The sequence below is a fragment of the Emydura macquarii genome, unplaced genomic scaffold (assembly GCF_026122565.2).
Source record: "Emydura macquarii macquarii isolate MOO-44397 ecotype Brisbane River unplaced genomic scaffold, CSIRO-AGI_Emac_v2 contig_2636, whole genome shotgun sequence".
NCBI lineage: Eukaryota > Metazoa > Chordata > Testudines > Chelidae > Emydura > Emydura macquarii.
In genome coordinates this window covers 38,500,671-38,523,508 of record NW_027132773.1, presented here as the reverse complement: position 1 = coordinate 38,523,508, position 22,838 = coordinate 38,500,671, and the positions used below count along the sequence as shown (strand labels likewise).

The 22,838-nt window shown below is 40.2% G+C and overlaps 1 protein-coding gene across 3 annotated transcripts in view; it reads right to left on the bottom strand.

Annotated features, from left to right (window-relative positions):
* Window positions 1–22,838, bottom strand: part of ORC5 (origin recognition complex subunit 5) — a 133,796-nt gene that overhangs the window by 80,833 nt on the left and 30,125 nt on the right. For all 3 annotated transcript variants that reach the window (XM_067563998.1, XM_067564000.1, XM_067563999.1), the window contains exons 9-12: window positions 22,007–22,097; window positions 11,481–11,533; window positions 7,084–7,196; window positions 3,736–3,783 (exon numbers count right to left, since the gene is read on the bottom strand). In XM_067563998.1, the coding sequence (XP_067420099.1) occupies window positions 3,736–3,783; window positions 7,084–7,196; window positions 11,481–11,533; window positions 22,007–22,097 (305 nt within the window). The remainder of the gene's footprint in view (window positions 1–3,735; window positions 3,784–7,083; window positions 7,197–11,480; window positions 11,534–22,006; window positions 22,098–22,838) is intronic.

Below are 22,838 nucleotides of genomic sequence, written 5' to 3'. Positions count from 1 at the left end.
GCAAGAGAAGATGACCAATGACCTCACCAAAAAAAATCTGTTTAAAATTAAACATTGCCACATATACCTAAAATAATGTAAATGGTTATTCAGAAGGTCATTTTAATTCAAGAGAGAAATTCTTACTTTAAAAAAATATATTTTGTGGTCATGACAAGTTACCACACAAACTGAGAAGAGTCCTCTATTTAGCTGGAAGTCTTATCATGAGTGGGCAGCAATGAAAACTTCTTCAATCCACCCCATTCATGTGCCTCAACCCTATTGCAGGGAAACAAACACTTTATGTCTTCACTTTGAGCTAGGGGTGTGATTTCCAGCTTGCATACACAATCATGCTAGCTCTCATTGAACTAGCATGAATATCAACAGTAGTGAAGTCTCAACAGAACAGGTAGCAGCAGCATGGCTTAGCCATGCTGTGACCCAAGGACCTCTTGGTGTCAACTGGCAGAGGGGTAAATAAGGTTTAGAAGGCTCCCCTTGCATCTGACGTCTACATAATAGAGTGCCAAAGGATGGTATGTAAAATCTATGCCAACAGCCAGTAACACGTGGGTAATTTTAGTATTGCAAAATGTATGTATGAGTAATATTTAAGATATATATTTATACTGGAAATAATGTTCTTAAAGCCTTGAAGTTAAGGGTCACCAGGAGATGACTGGTTTTGGACAAATTCTGTTCAGGCAGAGGATAGGAGATGCATCTTTTTATGTTCGTCAAGTGAGTATTGTGCATTGTAGCTTATTGATAGACTTACTTTGTGAGAGAAAAATGCTAATTAAAAGATTGCAAGGTCAACAAGAGGGAAGCCATAGGGAAGAACAATCAGCAGGCGGTGTCCTGATTCTGAATAATGATCAAAGAGCAGTTTTGATACATCTGGCACTGCAAAGAGACACCAAAGTCAAGAGGACAATGTGACTCATGAATGGAAGATCATAGCCAAGCTTGGCTACAATAGGCCATAAGAATTTTGGATGAATTTTTGTTCTGTATGACAGGACAATGTCTTTTTAGATAAGTTTATGCTCTAGAAAGCATGCTATGATTTTATTTTATATGAAACCATTTGTTTCCATTAATTGTACTTGCTTCTTCTTGAATTTTCCTACAACCATATTTAAGTACTGTGTGCTGGGCAGAGGGGTGATCCTGAAGTGTAACTGGTAAGCTGATGTGCACTATTCCTTTGGGAGCAGCGGATCTGTGAATTCTGAGAATATCCAGTGGGAACAGAGGCTGATGCTCTAAGGTTTTCAAAGTACTTCAAAGTATCGTAGGGGGTACACAAGAGGATTGGGGTGACCGCCCTGGGCCCTGCACTTTGGGAGGCCCCGCTCCAGACCCGATGGAAGGCAGGGGGCTGCAGCCTGCCTCCCAGCTGCACACCGGACCGGGTGGAAGTTGGGCAGTCATGTACCGAGGGGGCCAGGCCCCAGGCGCTGGACTTTCATGATGTGCAGCTGGGAGCCTCCTGTGCCCCCCCATTCCCACTGTGTGTCAGGAAGGGCCGGCTCGGCACCTTCCCCAGGCCCAGGGGGCGAGGCCACCCCGTCCGAGCTGGTGTTGAGCTGCAGCGGGAGAGCTGAGTGCCATGCGGCAGGTAAGTACGGGGGAGGTGGGCCCTCTGGCCGGGCTCCACTGCCCCATGCAGGAGGATGTAAGCGACATGTCCCGTCCCCCCCACAGGAACAGACCCCCTCCTCCCCTAAGTAGCTGGGGGAAGGCACTGTCTTACGGGAGCTGGAGACCCCTCCTGCCCTGCATGGGGGGGGAGCGTGAGATCTCGGCAGCCCCCACAAACACAGGTTTGGCCCCTGGGTGCCAGAGACCCAGGGTATGCCACTGGAGCTGGGTGGGAAAACCATGAAGGGGCACCTCAGGTGAAACCTTGAGACTGTAGGGGTACAGTTTCTAAAAAAGGTTGAAAACCCCCGCTGTAGGGGGACGCTTGGAGTGTACCTATGGTTAACCTGCAAAGAGAGAGCAAGTGGCCTGGAAGGCAGTGCTTGCATTGCCACAGGCTGGTGATGCTGGGGAACTGACCCGCAGTAAGTACACACAAGGCTTTCTCACACTAAGGGCAGGTGCCTCACAACCTTGCGTGCCCTCAGGAACTGCCACATGCCAAGTATGTACTGACCAGTTTTAAGCTGGTTTGTACTCAATGAGAGTGCAAATATGTGCATGAGAGCTGGGAACCACACCCCTAGCTTGTGGTACAGATGCAGTCTTAGAGACATTTAAATCTGCATGCTAACACTGTTAATAAGTGTGTGCCAGTCACTGACAACTGAACAGACGGAGGCTAATAAAGTCTGGAAGTAAGCAGATGTTTAAATAACCAAAAAACAGAAACAGGCAGATGCTTTATCTAAAAAATTGGAAATAGGAAATTTGTAAAAACAAAACAGAAAGAGGTAACTGATTCAGCAATTTGTGCACTAATTAGTTTGTCACTGAATGATCTTATTGCCATTGACCTCCTTCTCCTTCACATTCCATTTTACACCCACTTTTTTAATCTTGCTTTGCATTAGACTAAAATCTTTGGGGGCAAGGATTGCATCTTACTATCTGTTTGTTCAGCACCTGTGGGTGTCATATAATAAAATAATAATAATGAGAAGAAGAAGAAGAAGAAGAAGAAAATCTTTTTATTTTAATGCAAGAACATCTGTCCACTGGAGATTAGACGAAGACATCAATCCATCTCCAATAATCTAACTGACTAATGATCACAGTCAATCTCAATCCAATTCGAAACAGTGACCATGAGCTAGAAGGCTGTGTGTCCCATTATCAAACCTCTAGTTATCCAGTTCTTTTGTTCCTGCCTTTCCCCATCTTGCCTCCTTAAGTGAGATATTATTGCTTATAGCAAAGAAAGCAAGGCACCTTTAACAGCTGGAGGGAAAGAAGGAAGATTTGGGCTGTCATGCAGTATTTATTTATGCCTGTTCCCCTTTCCCTCCCACAAGACCTGTGATCACAACTTGAGATGTTCATGTGTTTCAAGGTAGGAAACAGTCCTGAAAAACAACTAGAATGTTTGAAAATCCTCTGGCATGCAAGACAAACAAGAATTCTATAACTAAAGGATAACTGCTTTCTAAGAATTAAGGATTTACAACATAGATACATTTCTTAACATTTCACATCAGTCTCGACACAGGTGAAATTATGTGCATTAAGCATTTTTTTCTATACCAATTTACATATATGCTACTCAGCCAGAGGTTCAAATTTTCTTCTGGTGTACACTGGTGCAGCTCCACTGAACCAGATAAGCAGTTTCAGTGATTTTCTAAATCTTTTTGTTCTGTCTGTGTCTGTCTAGAAGGACAGTGCTAATAACACTATTTTTTGATAAGCAAAACCACTGCAACACTTCATACCTGAAGGGAAAGTGATATTGGTTTAAATAAGTAGAAACATGAGAAACATAAAAATCAATATTATTATCTAAAAAGACCAGAAGTGATCTACACTAATGATTGTAATTAAATGAAATGTGTCCTTTTAAAATAAAAATAAGTCTATAAATAATTACAATACCTTGTATGAAAAGTAAACATAAAATAAATTAATGCACTAATGATTACAGTATGCAATGCTCTTGAATGTTTTTTAAAATCACGTATTCAGGTGGCAAGGGAAAAATATACCCACTACCACATAAGAAAGCAGCATTTAGTTGTGAGCGAGGATTGAAAGCTACATAAATACCTTTTCGTGTTTTTTCAGAAAGTTTGTCTTCTTAATTTTCCCATGATGCTGTTAACAAAGAAGCAAAATATGAGCAAATATGACATAGCAAGAAGTTACAATAATGTTATATAACTTGAATAGGGTGAAAAAAACCAAACTAGCATAAAACTGTTTAGTAAACATTTATAGTAATGTATTACTACCATAGTTTTGCTGACTTATCACACACCAATTAGTTACCTTTGTCCTTAACAGCAATGCTGCTTACTCAGTACCTAACACTTTAGTATCCTAACATACTCTAAGCCAGTGGTTCCCAACCTGTGGCCCGTGGGGGCTTTCAAAGTGGCCCATGGCTCCCCATCTGCTGGCTGCAGAAGGGAACCGCTGCCTAAGGATCCAGGCGGAGTGCGTTTCCATGTGGCTAAAAGACTGGTGCAGGCTTCTTGATGCAGCCAAGGGGATGGGAGATCAGCACTCCCCTCCCCCTGGCTCCAGCTGAGAGCAAAACGCTCTGCCTGGGTTCCTGGGTGCTGGGGTCCCTGCTGGAGCAAGAGGGAGGGGAGCACTGGATCTTCCATCCCCCTGGCTGTAGAAGGGAGCCACTGACTAGAGACCCAGGTGGAGCACACAGGGCTACAGGACGCGTGCAGTTTCCCTGCTGCAGGCAGAGAGACAGGAGCTGAACTCCTTCCGTCTGGGCTGCAGTGGGGAGGGGAGAAGAGGGGGGGCTGCTAGTAGAGATTGATGGCCCTTAACGGTTGTAAAAACAATAACTGTGGCCCTCAAGCTAAAAAGGTTGGGAACCACTGCTCTAGGCATAACTTCTTGGCTCCCTCATATCCAAACTGTCTGAACACTGGATGAAAACTTTCACTCTAGAGTATTGCTACGTTTGTAAAGTGGTTTACTTGGGGCAATGTACAAATTTAAAAATCAGAAAATTAAATACTTAACAATCAGAAAATAATTAATTTGACACTAATCAGAAGAGGCAGAAAGCCATTTCTATGAGTCTCCTTCTATCACACCCCACTCCCCACCTCAATGTCAGCTTGAAAAAGGGCAAAAGCGTGTTTCATTGTTAGTTCCTTTCTCCTTCTAGAAACAGTTAAGGGAAAGTGGCTGCCACTTGATTTTAAATGCATCCAGTTTGCACCTGCTTCATATTTAAAGTCTATACAAGGAACCCATTTTCATTGGTTTGTATTTAAGAAGACAACAGCACATCCACAAAATAAAGCAATAAAGTGTCAAAAAGAGGCCAAGATACAGGATGTGAAGGTCAGGTAGAAAGAATAATTGTAATAAAGAAAGTAGCTGACATCCTGTAAGCAGATAAGATTCACCAAGGGTGGTGTTGAGGAAAAAAGGATGGATGAAGCCAAGAAAAGGCAAAGTCCTTTGAGACCTCCATTCAAAGTGGGAGAAAAGAAGAGGAGAACCCACTGAACAGGAATTATTAAAGAAGCAGGAGGAGAAAACAAAAGGAGGTGGAAAATATATCAGGAGGGTACATTCAAGCAGTGTCTGTCAAAAGCAACTGAAAATTCAAGGTATGACAATCTTGAGTTACACGATCACATATTATTTCTCAAAACTCAATACAACACAGATTTTTCCACAATTTTGTAAGTTGCAACTTATAAGTGAGTTCAATAAATCAGGAAAAAAGTCTTTGATGGGGCAAAGTGAGCCTGAAACCTTGTGTATGGCATTTCTGGAATTGAGTGCTTAGCCATATTAAGAGAACCATAGTTTCTATAGTTCTTTTTGACTGATTACTCTACTGAATAGAATGTCATGTTGTAAATTTTTAAGTTTTCTCTAAGTGACTTGAGAGAATAAACTTTTTAACTCAATGAGTTACTATGCAACAGGTCATACACTGAAAGAACAAACTCATCTTGATCATGTTCCTGAAAGCAGGGGCTGGGGTAGAAATAAGGAATTGTTGGAAGAGTAAGGGAAAGAAGATTGTGAGTTTTTTAATTACCTGGACTGTGAGGGGTGGGTTACATGAATTATACTGCTGCACTTTTGTCATTATATTAAGATCTTATTTGAATGTATTTTTAAGTTATGTCAAGGGTGCTCAGAGTGCATGGATTTGCACTCTTTTTAGCAGTAGTATAAAATATACATGTACATGCTTAAAATAAATTTTAAGCAGATTTTCAATATGGTATGCAACAGAACAAGACTATTTTTCTTTCAGTCCCACTTTGCACAAAATAGTGACTTCCTGTCAATTGTTATCCTTTTTCAATGGGCAGTTAAATAATTTACAATTTTTCCCTTGTTATTTTAAGTATATATAAATAAAATTATTTTGTTGTCTCATTTCCCCCCGTTAGTTTTAGATCCTGAGCAGAGAGCAAAGTCTGCATGAAATCAGAAGTTAAAACAATAGAGTCAATATTCAGCAAATAAGTTCTTCCAATGATATTTCTCTTGCCAAGTGTTAGAAATGAAGTATTTGGCTATATCCACATATTTGTAAGTTATTCCAAATAATTCTCTCCTCTTTTGACATACATACAAGAGTATACTGACCAGTGTGAAACATCTACAGCTTTCATTATGGAGGACAAATAACCACCATAAAAACAACCAGCACATCCAAATTATATAATTTAATTAGTATCTTATCACTAAAGGACTCTAGTACATGCGACTGAAAATATGGACAGTATATTTATAGATTTTGAGATGCAGAAAAAACTAGAGATTTCTTAAAGAATCAGTAAGCTTCTATCCCTTGATATTCTCAGTCTCCCCAGTTCTTTATTCTTGCCTATAACAACTACACATATTTACAATATAAAAAATTCTTGGCAGCTAGTAAGATCCAAGGTAAGCATAACTGCTCAATCATTTTGCTTTTTTGTTGCTCCTTCTCCTCTCCTCCTCTGCGTGTATTTTGTCAAATTAAGGCCTCTGTTCTCCAGACAGATGTCCCAGTGCAAACCGTTAGACCCACATGGAATCCTGCTAACTTCCATGGGACTCAAACTGTGAATAATGGTACACCACCACATCCATTTGCAGGCTTATGGCCAAGACCGTAAATACTTCAGGGAAGGGGATGGGGCACTTTACAAATGCCATGCAAGACAATGGTGATATATAAATATTATGTGTGTTTTAATGATCAAACAGTTCATTTTTCATATTAAACAACAGTAATGATGTGACAGTTATCAATATATCACAGTATGTGATCCAAAGTCACAGTTTTGCTCAAATCAAATACATAAGATACAAAACAGAGCTAAAAGTGAATAATCAAAAGGAGTTCTGAGCTGAATGAAGAAGTACGCATGATTCTGGCATACAGCAGTAAGAAAAAATATACACAGTTACCTTAAGAAAGAACCTCTTATCTGTCCTGGCAGGATTGTAGGAGGCAAGGTAAGCAGCTATTAGAAGGAACTTGGAGTAATAAGGAAGTTCTACATGAGCATGTGCAGAAAGTCCTGTAAAATAAACAAACACAGTTTATGAGTCACTGAGTGAGCACTCTTAATGGTGAGAAGCTTAAAATTATACCAGTTAGTTTTGTTCTGATTTTTAGGGGCAAATACATTGTAGTGTTCCTTTTCTCTGCTTGCTCCATTCCTGTAAATCAGCAGAGATGGATATTTACTACAATCCTGGTATCCCAAGAGTAAAACAGGCAGTGCTGTGGGACAGTGTAGCATGCACAAGTGCCTCTTGAATCACAAAACCAGCACTGAGTTTGCCAGGGGTCTGCCCTAAGACTCCGAAGTATTTCGATAATAGAGATTAAATAAATACTGCTACAGATGGCAATTTCCTGCAATATCCTGGGCATACTTTATTGAATTAAGTTTATATGTCATTATGGGACAAGGAGTGTATGTAATTCCATGGAGGAGGGGAGAACAGCCCTCCAGGTGATGATTAGGCAAATTCACTTAGGTTGTAACACTTCCAGAGAGCTACCACCACCTACAGAAAGGCTCACATATACCAGTTCAAACTGGATTCTCCAGGAACCAACAGGCACAGAAAGGATTTTTGGATAAATAGCCTGAGTTTAAACTGACTCAGGGCCTTCTTTCTGATCCACCAAGTGGACAGAACTTCTGGTCCAAGATGGGTGGGGAGAATCTTTAGGGAAGGATGGGAAGGATTTTGGCCTACTGCAGCCCCATAAGACTGGGCGTTCTTGTTCTGTGCCAAAGGAGTAATGAACTGGTAAGCAGAGGAAAACCCCTGGATGATGTTTGAAGGACTGTTCACCAGGGGAACAGTCAGGGGATTGTAGGCCCAAAGCTTGATTCTGTTATATTGGTTCTATTTGAAATACCCTTATTCTTTCGGTACGTAACAAACCACCACAGCAGTTTCACTGAGACTTTGCATTTTGGGTATGTAGGGTGATCTGTTCACTATTGATAAGTTTGTTTGAAACCACCATATGTTTGTCCGAAACTAATATCTGGTCATTAATTATCCTGTTTGTAAAGTTACCAAAGATCATTCTGTGAAACTGTTGCTATTATTGAAGTACATGTTTTAAGATCACTGCTTAAAGTAACATCAGCAAATGTTCTGAAACAGAAAAATTCAATGTTAAATAAGAATGTTTTGTAATAATAGTAAATGTTTTAAATAAAAAGAAATGTTATTGTTTCTGAAGGACGCTTGTGTCTTCCAGTTACAAGTTTTAAGTAAATGTTAAAAAATTAAAATGTGAATAAATGAATGAGTAATGTGTGTATGTGAAACCAAAAAGTAATGGAAAAAGGTGCCAGCCTCGAATGTTCAAGGGAATGAAAATAACTTTTACGACCCAGATGGCCGAAGACTGCCCACCCCGATGACCCTGGGATCCACCTCAAAAAACAAAAACAAAACAAACTATAAAAAACAACAACAGTCATGCTGGCAAAACATGGGTGATTAATAATCACACCAGGATGCAGATGCAGCATGATGAAGCAGAATCTATAGAATGGCATGAGAGCTTACCCCTATAAAAAGGGACAGAAAGATGAGGACTTTGGGTTTGGTTCTACAATCATCCCCCAGGAGCATCAATGTGCACCAACAGACCCCTGCTCCCTCCCTCATGTCTTAGCCACCTGGCCAGTGGACTAACACGAGCAACTGAGGCTGGTAACTATACTCCATCTTTGTAGAACCGTGTGTGTGTGTGTGTGTGTGTGTGTGTGTGAGTGTGTGTGTGAGTGTGTGTGTGAGTGTGTGAGAGAGAGAGAGAGAGAGAGAGAGAGAGAGTGTGCGCGCGCACGCGCGCAGGCAATTGCTTTTTGAAATCTTTGTATTCCCAATAAATGTGGCGTATTGCCTTGTCCCCCTGAATAAGATCCTGCTGTTTCTTTTATAAGCATAACAGGATGATCTTTGGTAAATTTATTAGCATGTGTTGAGGTTATTTTATTGTTTTCTTTGTTATGCTTTCAATTTAAGAATAAATGTGCTTGCTTAGAAAGAGCTATGTGGTAGCTAAACAGTGGGAAATTACACTGTTTACTGTCTCTGAACACAACAGCAAAGCCGACCAGGTGAGGCAGCCTGAATTTCCTGAGGAGGTCACAGTATAGGCAGGGAGCTGTTCAGTCTGAAAATACCCTGGTCACAAGGAAGAGAGTCACAGGTCTCCACCCAAGAGAGATGATGGCTAAAGAGCCTAGAGCATAGAGTGGGTGCCCTTGCTGGACCATGGAGGGGGAATACAGGTGCAGTTACCCTGAATTGTGACAAATACCACTAATAAGAGAGATTTCATCAATGATCTGGGACACACTGAGCTGGGATCTTCATTTGCTGAACTGGTGTTAAAAACAAAAACACCCTCTCAATTTTAAACTTTTTTTCAGGCTAATTTAGTTTAAGACAGTTTATTGGCCAATGTGGATATGGCAAAATTGTAAATCTGTCCCTTTCCCAACTGATATTGACCTCCAAGCTGTTATAAACTGTTCAAAATACTAGCTCCACAATGAGCCAGGCTCCAACTGGGCAGCCATATTGCACCTTTGAACACACATCAACACCCATGCTGTAGCTGGTGTGTCTCAGCTGCAGCTCAGCACCTGGACTTTTTGGTTTTTTTATTTTATTTATTATTGAAGATAAAAGGTTTCCGAAACACTTTCAGCCTGATTCATTTGGTCTAATCTGCTTGCTATACATGCATTTTACAAGTTTAGAATTTTAACCTTCATATACTTTGGATACACAAGAAAGTATTCTATGATGTAACTTTCCTCCTTCCTTTCACCTTTCCATTTCTACACTTTTCTCTTTCCCACTTTCCCCTAGTCACCGTAATTTTTTTTTTTTAATTTAAAATGTGTATGATCAGCAGGATCAATCTACACTATTTTCTCTGCTGATGGGAGAGGTGAGCTTCCAAGAGGATCTATTTTGAGAATGCTCAGTGCTCAAATAAATAGATAAATGCAGGCTTTAATCTGCATACTTTTAACAAATAAGGATCAAAACAGTGGAACACGTTTAAAAGTTAGAGTAAAATGCAGAGACCATAATGTAATTGTGGAGCAACCTGACAAGGGTTATTTACAGATTTCCTTTCAGATAATCATGAAAGCACAGCACATTTCAGTTTCTACTAACAGTCAAGTAGCTGTTTTATTTGGACAGCATTTTAATTACAAAATGCAATCCCAGGTAAGAGAAACTCCTGCTTGTAGCCAATTCAATTGAATACTAAAAAGCTTGTGTTCCTACATTTTTCTGACCTGCTGAGAGTAGCATTATGCATTGAATAATTGTTTAATTAAATCCATAGTACAGTTTATTATGAAATAACAATGTACTTAAAGAGAAATTAATGGCAGAAATGCTATTTACCAACAAAAACATTTTCCGTTGTATGATCTTAAAGAATCCTGAAAGTAACTTCTTGAATAAAATCTCTCTTTTTTGGGCTAATCAAGAGTAAGTGTATTGCTGTCTTTTGGGAAAAACAGGTGGTTTCGGAATAATTCCAAAATTCTAATTCCCTTGGCCAGACACACTGCAAAAGGAATGTATTTGTTTAAAAAGTAAAGGTCTGAATCACTCTCTGATCACTACCATACTATTTATAGACTATCACCACAGCTTTGATAGATGTAGTATGTTCTGACTTTCTATCAGAAGAAAAGTCTTACCATCGTGGAGACTAAGGGGAAAAGATAGTCCCAAAATTAAGAACTGGGCAAGAACCTACTGCTGAATGGCAGAGGGACTTCTCAAAGAAAATGTCTTAGTAATCTTCTCTAAAGAGAAAGTGAACACTAAGGAGCAGATTAAGACTTGACTCTCAGTTCTGCGTAAGGGGTGGTGGCACAGAGCTGCACTGCTCCAGAGGCAGCAGAAGAAAAGAATTGTGACTGTCATGATTCACATCTTTCTCTCAACCACAATTTGTCCAGGGCTCCTGTTTTGCTCAGGAATATGCCATGTCAGCCCATTACCAGAGGCAGCATACTTCCCCTTCACATACAACCAGCTCTGCTGGTCATGAACATAGCAAGTGCAGAGCCATATATGAGTCAGCCTATTTCCCACGCACCTGCACATGGGAGTAGTGGTTCATTTTCCTCACATGCCCAGACTCAACATTCAGGCATGTTCTGCATCTAAGAAGGATGTACAATCTAGGCCTCATTAAATTCATTCCATTCAAGTGTTTGTTAGGGATCAGCAGTCACATCACTAAATAACTACTACAATTATTTAGAATTATTGCATCTATTTGATACCTTTCAAGTGCCCAGGTTCTCCATCATCCTGTTGTATTCGCTCCCACTGTGAGCTAAAAAAGAAAGACAAAAACTCGTTTTTAAATTGTACCTATCATACTCAAATGAAAGGAGAAGTTATTTACCTTAAAGAGTAACTGGATTTCTTCAAGATGTTTTGTCCCTATGGGTACTCCACAACAGGATGTGCAATGTGTCCACGCACCCTTTAAGCCAAGATTTTGTCAGCAATGTCAGTGGGTCCATGCCTATACCCTATGCATCCTGGTGCTCTGGTATGAGGCATAGAGGAAGGGGAGGGGTTTGACACCACTCTGGTTCCTTGTCGAACACAGAGTCTATAGCGAATGGGAAAGGAGGGGCCTATACAATAAGAATGGACTTCACCTAAACCAAAATGGAACCAGACTGCAGGCACGCAAAAATTAAGAAGGTTGTAGAAGAGTTTTTAAACTAAGGGGGAAAGCTGACAGGTGCAGAGGGGCACATGGTTCAGACCAAGACATACCTTAGGGGAGCATCTATTAATAGGGATTCTCTATATGCTAATAAACATGACAGGATAGAAGTTGATAGAATATAGGCAGGAACTGAAGAGAAACAGTCAAATTAAAGAGTCCCATTCAATTATGTCACAATGGCAGATACTAAAAAATGACAAGTTTTATAAGTGCTTGTATACATATAGTAGAAGACTAAATACTAAGATGCGTGAAATTAAGTGCCTGGAATTAAATGAGGACATTGATATAATAGGCATCACACAAACTTGGTGGAACAATGATAATCAGTGGGACATGGTAATACCAGGATACAAAATATATAGGAATGACAGAATTGGTGGTGCTGGTGTGGGAGTGTCACTATATATGAAAGAAAGCATAGAGTCAAATAGAGAAACTCTTAAATGAATCAAACTATACCACAGAATCTCTATGGAAGAAATTCCATGCTTGAACAACAGGAGTATAGCAGTAGGAATATACTACTGACTACCTGACCAGGATGATGATGGTGATTATGCAATGCTCCAGGAGATTGAAAGGCTATAAAAATAGAAAACTCAGTAATAATGGGGGATTTCAATTCTCCGCATATTGACTGGGTACATGTCACCTTAGGACAGGATGCCGAGGTAAAGTTTTTAGACAAAATTAATGACTTTCTTGCAGCAACTAGTTCTGGAACCTCAAGGGGAGAGGCAATTCTTGATTTAGTTCAAAATGGAGTACAGAATTTGGTTCAAGAGGTGAATATAGCTGAATTGCTTGGTAATAGCAACCATGATATAATTAAATTTCACATCCTTGTAGAAGGGAAAATATCAAAGAAGTGCACCACAGTAGCATTTAACTTCAGAAAGGGGAATTACACAAAAATGAGGAAGCTAGTTAAATGGAAATTAAATGCAACCAGCATGGAAATTTTTTAAAAACACCATAATAGAGGCTCAAATTAAATGTACACCCCAAATTAAGAAACATAGTAAGAAGACCAAAAAAAGTGCCATCATGACTAAAAAGAGTAAAAGAAGCTGTTAGAGGCACAAAGACATCCTTTAAAAATTGGAAGTTAAATCCTGCTGAAGAAAATAAAAAGCATAAAGTCTAGCAAGACAAAGTAAAAGTATAATTAGGCAGGCCAAAAAACAATCTGAAGAGCAATAAGCAAAAGACAAATATTAACAACATGGGGTTTTGTATTTTAAAGTACATCAGACGCATGAAGCATGCCAAACAATCAGTGGAGCTACTGGACAATCGAGGTGCTAAAGGAGACTTAAGGAAGACATGGTAACTGTGGAGAAGCTAAGTAAATTCTTTAAATCGGTCTTCACTGCAGAGCATGTGTGGGAGATTCCCAACCCTGAGACATTCTTTTTAGGTAACAAATCTGAAGCACTGTCCCAGATTGAGCTGTCAATAGAGATGGTTTTGGAATAAATTGATAAATTAAACAGTAATAAAGTCATCAGGACCACATGGTATTCACCCACGAGTTCTGAAGGAACTCAAATGTGAAATTGCAGAACTACCAACTGTGGTATGTAACCTATCACTTAAATTGCCTTGTGTATCAGATTAACTGAAGGATAGCTAATGCAATGCTGATTTTTAAAAAAGGCTCCAGAGTCGATCCTGGAAATCACAGGCCAATAAGCCTAACTTCAGTTCCAGGCAAATCGGTGGAAACTGTAGTAAAGAACAGAATTATCAGACACATAGATTAACATGATTTGTTGGGGAAGAGTCAACACAGCTTTTGTAAAGGGAAATCATGCCTCAATCTATTAAAATTCTTTGGGAGGGTGCGGGAAGGGGTCACCAAACATGTGGATAAGAGCGATCCATTGGATATAGCATACTAGGACTTTTAGAAAGCCTTTGACAAACTCCCTTACCAAAGGCTCTTAATCAAAGTAAGCAGTCATGGGATAAGAGGGAAGGTCCTCTCATGGATTAGTAACTGATTAAAAGACAAGAAACAAAGGGTAGGAATTAACAGTCACTTTTCAGACTGGAAAGAGGTAAATAGCGGTGTCCCTCAAGGATCTGTACTAGGACCAGTGCTGTTCAACATTTTCATAAATGATCTGGAAAAAGTAGTAAACTGTGAGGTGGCAAATTTTGCAGACAATACTAAATTACTCAACTTGTTCTCTGACTAGGTTTCTTCTGTATATTCTACAGTCCACGCATCACAGACACTTTGCCCCAGATTATCAATTGGTTGGGCCCAATCCTGATACAGTTCACATTAATGTCAACAGGAGTTATACATACTCAGCTAAAGGCAGAATCAGACCTCCTGTCATCTTAAATTATTTGAAGATTTACAGTGCACAGAATTGCTGCCAATATATTTTCTGCTACAAACCTGTGCATTATCTCTAGGAATTTTATTCACTTTCTTCAAGTTTTTGGATGTACAATTAAACTTATGGGGAAATAAAAGTTGAGTTGCTTTGAGGTAGCAAAGTTTGCAGGTGACAAAATAAAAATCCATAGCAGACTGCGAAGAGTTATAAAGAGATGTCAAAAAACTGGCTGATTGGGAAACAATTTCTTGCATCTGACAAAGTGGGTTACAGCCCACGAAAGCTTATGCCTGCAGAAATTAAATTTGTTAGTCTTCAAAGTGCTACAGGACTCTCGTTGTTTTTGCTGCATACAGACTAACACGGCTACTCCCCTGGAACTTTTCATAATGGCAGATGAAATTCAGTGTTGATAAACGCACATTGGAAACATAATCCCAACTACAGATACAAAATCATGGGGTCTAAATTAGCTGTTACCACTCAAGAAAGAGATCTTGGAGTCATTGGGGATAGTTCTCTGAAAAACAGCCGTTCAACATGTAGTGGTAGTCAAGAAAGCTAACAGAATATTAGGAAATATTAGGAAAGGGATGAATAATAAGACAAATAAAATTGTACTACAATCCATGATTAATCCACACCTGGATTACTGAGTATAGTACTGGTTGTCCCATCTCAAAAAAGAGACATTAGAATTAGAAAAGGTACAGAGAAGGGCAACAAATGATTAGAGGGATAGAACAGCTTCCAGATGAGGAGAGACTAAAAATACTGGGATTTTTCAGCTTGGAAAAGAGATGACTGAGGGGGGATATGACAGGAGGTCTATATAATCATGAATTATGCGGAGAAGGGAATAAGGATGTATATTTACCCCTTCACATAACACAAGAACTAGGAGTCACCCAATTAAATTAATATGCAGCAGGTTTGTTTTAAACAAAATAAAATATTACTTCATACACCACACAGTCAACCTGTGGAACTCATTGCCAGGGGATGTTGTGAAGGCCAGAAGTATAACTAGATTCATAAAAGAATTAGATAAGTCAGAGCTTTGCAAATGTCCAAGATGGGTATATTCTTCAGTAAGGCCATAGCAGGCGACTAAGCCCTGGTGAAATGGGCAATCACTCTAGGTGGAGGACGCTTCTTCGAGGCTTTGGAACAGGTGAAGATGCATCCTGAAACCTGTTTTGACAGTCTGCTCTTTCATTCTTTCTGCTCTGGAAATAAAAAAGGCTAGGAAAAGTCAAGGGGCTTAGTCAGCCGAGGTACATTTTTGTATATCCTTTCCTCTCTCAAACAGTAAGGCTTGGGGTAATACACTGGTAGATGAATGTCCTGATTAATGTGGAATTCTGAAGAAACATTAAACCAAAAAACAACAATGGGGATGTAATGTGACCTTATTGCCACAGAACAGAGTTTAAGGTGGGTCAGCCTTAAGTGCTCTCAGTTTCCCTACCCTTCTGACTGAGGTGATGACTATAAGGAATGAGGTCTTAAAGAACAAATGAAAAAGGGAACAACTCCCTGTAAATTCAAATGAGGGTTTTCCCAGAGCATTGAGGACTAAATTGAGCAGCTTCTTCATAAGTACATAAGATTAAAACAGAGCCTTAATGAATCTTGCAACGGTCACATGTGCAAAGACTGAAAACCTCTGGATGGGGGAATGAAAAGCTGTAATGGTAGCTAGGTGAACCTAAGCCGAGCTCAGTGATAAGCCTGTGGTTTTTAAATTTAGCAAGTAAATGAAAATGTGCCTGAAGAGAGACTCAAGAGGAGGAAAGACCGATGGGTACACAGACTTGAACACATCTCCATTTCTGCAGGTAGGTTTTCCTTGCAGGTGGCTTTCTATTATTGTACTATTCTACTATTGTACTATTCAGATCATTTGGACTTCTGAAGAGCAGTCCTGTTGTACACCATAGAGTCATCTAGGAGCCAGGCACTGAGGTAGATCATAGTGCCTCATTACAGGGTGAAGAGATCTGATACCAGAGGAAGGTGATGAGATGGTCACAGAGACTGGCAAATCAGACCTGGGAACCATATCTGCTTTGGCCATGATGGTGCTATGATGATGGCCACCACTTTCTCTTGTATGGATTTGTTCAGGACTTTGAGAAACAATGGTGTTGAGGAGTAAGTGTGGAGTAACATGAGATAAGGAGGGCATCTCCCAACAAGTTGCGACTGTGCCCTCCCTTGAGCTGAACTCTGCATAAGGACTGGGATAGCATTCTTCCTTGGTGATTTATAAAATACATTGCAGACCTGCTGCACAGCATTACTTTAACTGAGTGGCCTCACTGTTGGATAGGAAATAATAGCAAATGTAATGGACTGCCCTGAATTCTAAAATGTTGATCTGGAGAGACATTTCCATGGGCGGACCAGGAAGTGAGGGGAATCCACTGAGCTGTGAAGTCCTGGAAATGGGTGCCCCAGCCTAGTAGGGAGGCTTCTGTAAAGATGATCTTTGTGGAGGGAGCATATGAAAATGAAACTCCCACACAGACCTTTTCAAGATCCTTCCACCAATTGAGAAAGCAGATGACTCTCTGTGGTATGACACCCATTTGGCCAATTTGTGCTTATTGGGGGCATAGCCAAACCTGAGCCAGGCTTGAAGGCAACAGCAGTGTAATCTTGCCAAGGGTGTTATGGATAAACAGGCTGCTAAGTGGCCAGTAGTTGAAGGCAAGCCCTTACTGTGCAGGTCTGTTGCAGGTCTGTTGTACTGTGGAAATGAACTGGACATTATACTGAATCTGTCCATGTGCAAGTATGCTTTGGATGTAGTGGTGTCCAGAAGGGCTCTGATGAACACTATTCATTGTGTAGGTATGAATGTAGACTTTTGCCACAATGTAGCAGATTCCAAGGAATGGGAAAGAGAAGGTCTTGTTGGTTACTGACTGCACCTCGAGAAAGGAGCGCATCATCCAGGTAGGGGGAGAGAATTATTCCCATCTGACACAGATGAGTTGCTACCACCAAGAGGACTTTTAAAAACTCTTGAGAGAGTTGAAAGATCCAAGGATAGGATGCAGTCTTGGTAATAGCCTTTTCCGAGAATGAACCATAGGAAACCTCTGAGAGAAGGGTCCACAGCTACATGCAATTACGTATCTTGAAGGTTGAGGGAGACGAGCTTTCGGAAGCAGAGAGAGAATTGTCACTTCCAGGGTTACTAGTCTGAATCACAGAGAGAACAAAGTTGTTCAAAGTCCTGAGGTCCAAAACTGGTCTCCACACTCCTCTGGTTTTGGGAACTCAAGAAGTACCTGGGGTAGAACCCTCTTCCGATGAAATCCAGTGGAACAGATTCAATCACTACAAAGAATAGGAGGGATTGTATTTCTTGTCTTAAGAAACCCTCATGAGAACAGTCCCTGAAAAGGATTTAACTTCCAGTTTTTAAAGGATGCCTTTTTGCCTCTAACCACTTATTTGTTTAGTTATAGTGGCATTTTTTTGGTCCTCTATTTTTATTTCATTTCAGTATACATTTAATTTAGCCTCTATTATGGAGTCTTTAGTTTCCATGCAACCTGCAGGCATTTCACTCAACTATTAATTTTCATTTAACTACCTTCCTCATTTTTGTATAGTTCCCCTTTTTGAAGGTAAGTGCTATTATGGTGTGCTTCTTTGGTGTTTCCCTACCACAAGGATTTTAAATTTCATTATATTATGGTATCTCTTACTAAGCAGTTCAGCTATATTTACACCTCTTGGACCCAATCCATTAAGACTAAATCATGAATTGCCTCCTCCACTTGTGGGTTCCTGAAGTAAGGACTCCAAGAAGCAATCATTAATGATGTTTAAAAATTTTATCTCAGCATCCCATTCTGAGGTGACATGTATCCAGTCAATATAGGGATAGCTGAAATCCCCCATTATTATTGAGTTTTCTATTTTTATAGCCTCTCTAATCTCCTGGAGCATTTCACAATCACCATCACCATATTCCTACTGCTACACTCTTATTAGTCAAGCATGGAATTTCCATCCATGGAGATTCTATGGTATAGTCTGATTCATTTAAAAATTTCTCTATTTGACTCTATGCTTTCTTTCATATATAGTGACACTCCCGCACCAGCTCCGCCTGCTCTGTCATTCCTATATATTTTGTATCCTGGTATTACCATGTCCCATTGATTATCATAATTCCACCAAGTTTCTATGATGCCTATTATATCAATATCCTTGTTTAACACCAGGCACTCAAGTTCACTCATCTCTTAGGATGGCAGGGGAGGCATAACAGCCCCATCTGGACAGGGCAAGGATTTGTGAGAAGGTGGTGCTTGTCCTCAGCACCTAGCTCTTGCTCTTCTGCTGGTGGCTATTGATCTTGGAGGGCCTCTTTGCACCAGGGTACCTGATAAAATTGATTGGCATCAGGGGCAAAGGATTCCAATAAACCCATTGTGATAGGGCATAAGGAAAGACAGCAGGACTCATGGCTGCTCTTGCCAAAGCTGATGTGTCAGTTGTCTGTTGGTGGTCTCTTCCTCAGATGCACCTCAAGGGAGGGAGGTTGGAAGGGAAAGGTGGTGAAATCCTGTATGGACACATCTGAGTCAGAGGAAGTATCTCCAATCATGTCCGGTGGAGGAGCAAGAGGTGTTGGCATGGGGGAGAAGGGTCATGTCTGTACTGAAGGCCAATGAAGGACCAATTACTGCACCAGCACTGGCAGTTGAACCTTTGTAGAATGATGCGGTAGGACTGTACAGTACAGTTGGTTTCAGAGAGTAAGTCAGTACCAGTAGGACATCTCTATGAGTACCCTTCAAGGAATTCCCCTCAACAGAGGAACTGAGGGGAATTTTACAAGGAGAGCATTGTCACTGAGTATGGAGGTGCTAGCTCCCTCCCCCATACAATTCTGGTGAAACTGCACCTAAAATACCAGAAAGATGTTGACAAATTGGTGCTCTCTATCTTGCGTCCAATGCAAATAACTGCCCTGCAGGGAAGAGCGTTTAATGGAGAATGCTACTGAAGTTCTTCTCACTCACATTGAACCACACAGGCCACACAACTTTTGAACAAGTACCCTTCATCCAAACACAGACTATGCTCATCTCTAAAATACATCTTGGTTCGGCACTTCTTGAACACTATCTTTTTCTCTGCCTGTGCCATTATAAAGAAAAAGTCATTAGCACCTTTCACAAATAAGTGTTGATCAAAATTTTAACTAATCACCACGCAGCTACCTTTACATTCCTAAAGCTATTTAAAAATAAAATAATCCCATGCAGGGAAGAAGGTTTTTGTACCATGAGAGCAGGAGGTGAAGGAAAAAAAGGAACTAAAGGTCAATGATGGTGTAGTGGATTTATAAACCTTGCCACAATAAGCTGGTTTTGAGGCGCTTGTGTGTTTGCTTTTATAATATTTATAGTACCTTAAAAGAATTCTGAGGTTTGCATAGTAAGACATGAACAATACAGTGTGAAACTGCAAAGGCAATTTTTAAAAGAGAAGAGCATTTTCAGTTATCCTCATATATTTTGATGATGGATTTCCATGTTTAAGAAGTTATGAATTATTGAAAAGCACCATATAATGTTTTTTCTCTATTTCCTACCAAATCAAAGTATGGGACCTTATTTGATAATAAGAATGTTTAAAGAGGTTTTCATTTTTGTAAATGAAAATGTAAGTCAATAACAAAACTGCCAAAACCAAACCTGAAAACCCCCCAACAATTAAACAGACCAAAAATTAAAGAGTATAGAACAAGACAGGACACTGAGTCATACCTAACACATTCAATTATAGCTAAGGTTAAGATTCTGTCACAGGTATTTTTAGTAGAAGACAGGAACAGGTCGTGGTCAATAAAAAAATTCACAGAAGCTGCGACCTGTCCCTGGCTTTTACTAAAAATACACTGGGGAGGGAGAAAAAACAGCTGTTGGGACTTACAGCTGCTCCAGCCCACTCCAGCGGGCTGGCTGGTCAGTCAGCTGTTAGGTAGTGGCCCTGGGGCTGACGCTGCTCCAGCTCTGCCCCAGAAGTTACAGAGGTCTGGAAATAAAGTCACGGAATCTGTAACCTTCATGACCAAATCGTGTCCCTAATTATGGCAGAAATACTTTATCTATGTGTGACTCTGGCTGGATTAGGGGGACCATTTATGATATTATTTAACATCAATATGTCAAAATCATAATAATTCATAAGAGATATGCCATGTCAGGTACCATTGGAAAGGCTATAATTTGCTAAGTAAGATGATAGTGTTTATGTTCATGTGTTATATGTGTATTGGAAGTTATGGATATGTTTGATGTATCTGTATTTCAACTTGTGCTGTATTTCTGGGCCACACCTCAGACAGGATGGCTGCAGCACTAGCCTGCTTAATGGGCCATTAACGAAACTCATAGGTACAATGGGCCCCGGGGGAGAAGCCAGGGATATACCTGATAAGTCACCAGGACTTACTCATGTGACCCTGGATTCCATCTTATTTCTGTAAATTTCCACAAGCAGCATGGAAAAGGCCAAGGAACATAAAAGACAGCTGTACCACATCCATTTTGTCTTCAGTCAGTCTTCAGTCTTCACCTACCTCTGGATCAACTCATCTACAATTGAAGCTGTGAAACAAAGGACTGAGACCCATCCAGATACTGGATGTACACCAGAGAGACTATACAAGCCTGCAAACTCCACAATTCTACTGGAAACCTGATATATATGGACTTTCAAATCATTTGTATGTATATGATTGCTTTAATCATTTAACATTTTTCTTATAGTTTGTTTCTTTCCTTTTATAATAAACCTTTAGTTTTAGTTACTAAAGGATTGGCTGGCAGCGTGGTATTTTGGGTAAATCCAAACTTATATTGATCTAGTAATGCGGCTGACCCTTTGGGGCCAGGAGAATCTTTTTGGTAAAGAGCATAGAGTTTTAAATAACTTCTCTCTTTCCTGGACCTAAGGGCTTATTGGGAGCCAGAGACTGAAATGCAGTAAAGGGGGCTGTGTATATTTTTATTTTAGCTTCTTGATAAACAGTGTGGGGAATCAGAAGCATCGTTTGTGGCTTGTTGGGAAGTCTGACTTCAGTGTCATCCACCAATGTTGGGAGAATCTGCTCTCCTTTTGCAGCCTGCCCTGACCTTAGCATTTTCAGGTGGCTACCCTAGGCACGGACGGGTCACACCATATATGACCTTTGTTATAACAGGGAGGGGCTGCTGACAGAACATTATCCATAAGGGGCCCTCTCCTTTAGAGTGCCCTCCCAACACGTTCTGAAAAAGCCTGGATTGTTTACATTCCAAGCGTGGTGCAATGTCCATTGGTTTGCATGGGCATTGGTGAAGGAATAATCACACCACCATTGGTGGAGGACTGCTTCAATGTCTAGTCAATAAATAGTTTTATATGAGTTTTGCTTTAAAATCTGCTTCACTCATTAACTTAATAGTTTCATAAGGTCTCACAAATATACACTATGAACACTTGTTTGTATTTTCCTATCTGAGACACACCATTAGGAGTGGTTGTAGTATTTTATGGCTGCAAAGAAACTGATGTTAAAAGAAAAAGAGTCACTCAGTCTGTCAGGAAGAAATACTAATAACCACACATTTGACATTTGAAGCAGAGCTTTTGAGAGGTGGCTGGCTAAAAATAAAGAAGAGACAATTACCTGGATATTTCCCGGAGATAAACAGTCTGCATTGCTCTCTTCAAATGAGATTCAATATTTTTCCAGAGTCGACGTGTGTCACGTTCATTTGCTGCACAGAGCAAAAATCAGCTTTGTTAGTGTGAACTCTGAAAATGTGTTTAACCTATAGAAGGGTGGAATTCAACTTCGTATAAGTTGAACAGAGACAGACACACAAAATAATTAGTGTGATATTCTGAAACATTTGCATTACCATGATGCAGAATTATCTTCTACTGACGTGAACGCCACACTGCAAGGCAAGGATGTTGCACTCTGGTTACTTTGTGATACTCAATGACTATTTAACAGAATATCTGTTTTCACTCTCCACTCCTAGACCTGAGAGGGAAGGTTGTTTCTCCCTTCTCTTCTCAGCTGTTGAGGTGTGAGAAGTCATATAGGAGGCAGCACTGTTAGAGGAGGGAAAAGTGCTTGAGAGCAGATTTCTTCTCATCTCCATAAAATAATGACTAAAAGCTTGTTAGTCTGCTTCTGCTACACTCCAAATGTTGCCTTGTGTGCATTAGACAGTAAAAGCAACACTGCTGTGATTGGCAGAGTGAATGGAAAGTGGATCAAAGCTGTGGACTCCAAAAGAGCCACAGATTGAGCACCACCATTTTAAACACTGACTGCTACTCAGGCCTGATCTACACCTTAAACTTAGGTTGACCTAGGTACATCACTCAGTAGTGTAAAAAATTCATACCCCGAGAGACATAGTTAAGCTGACCTAAGACATGGAATAGACACTGTTAAGCTGATGGAAGAATTCTTCTGTCAACCTAGCTATCACCTCTCAAGCTGG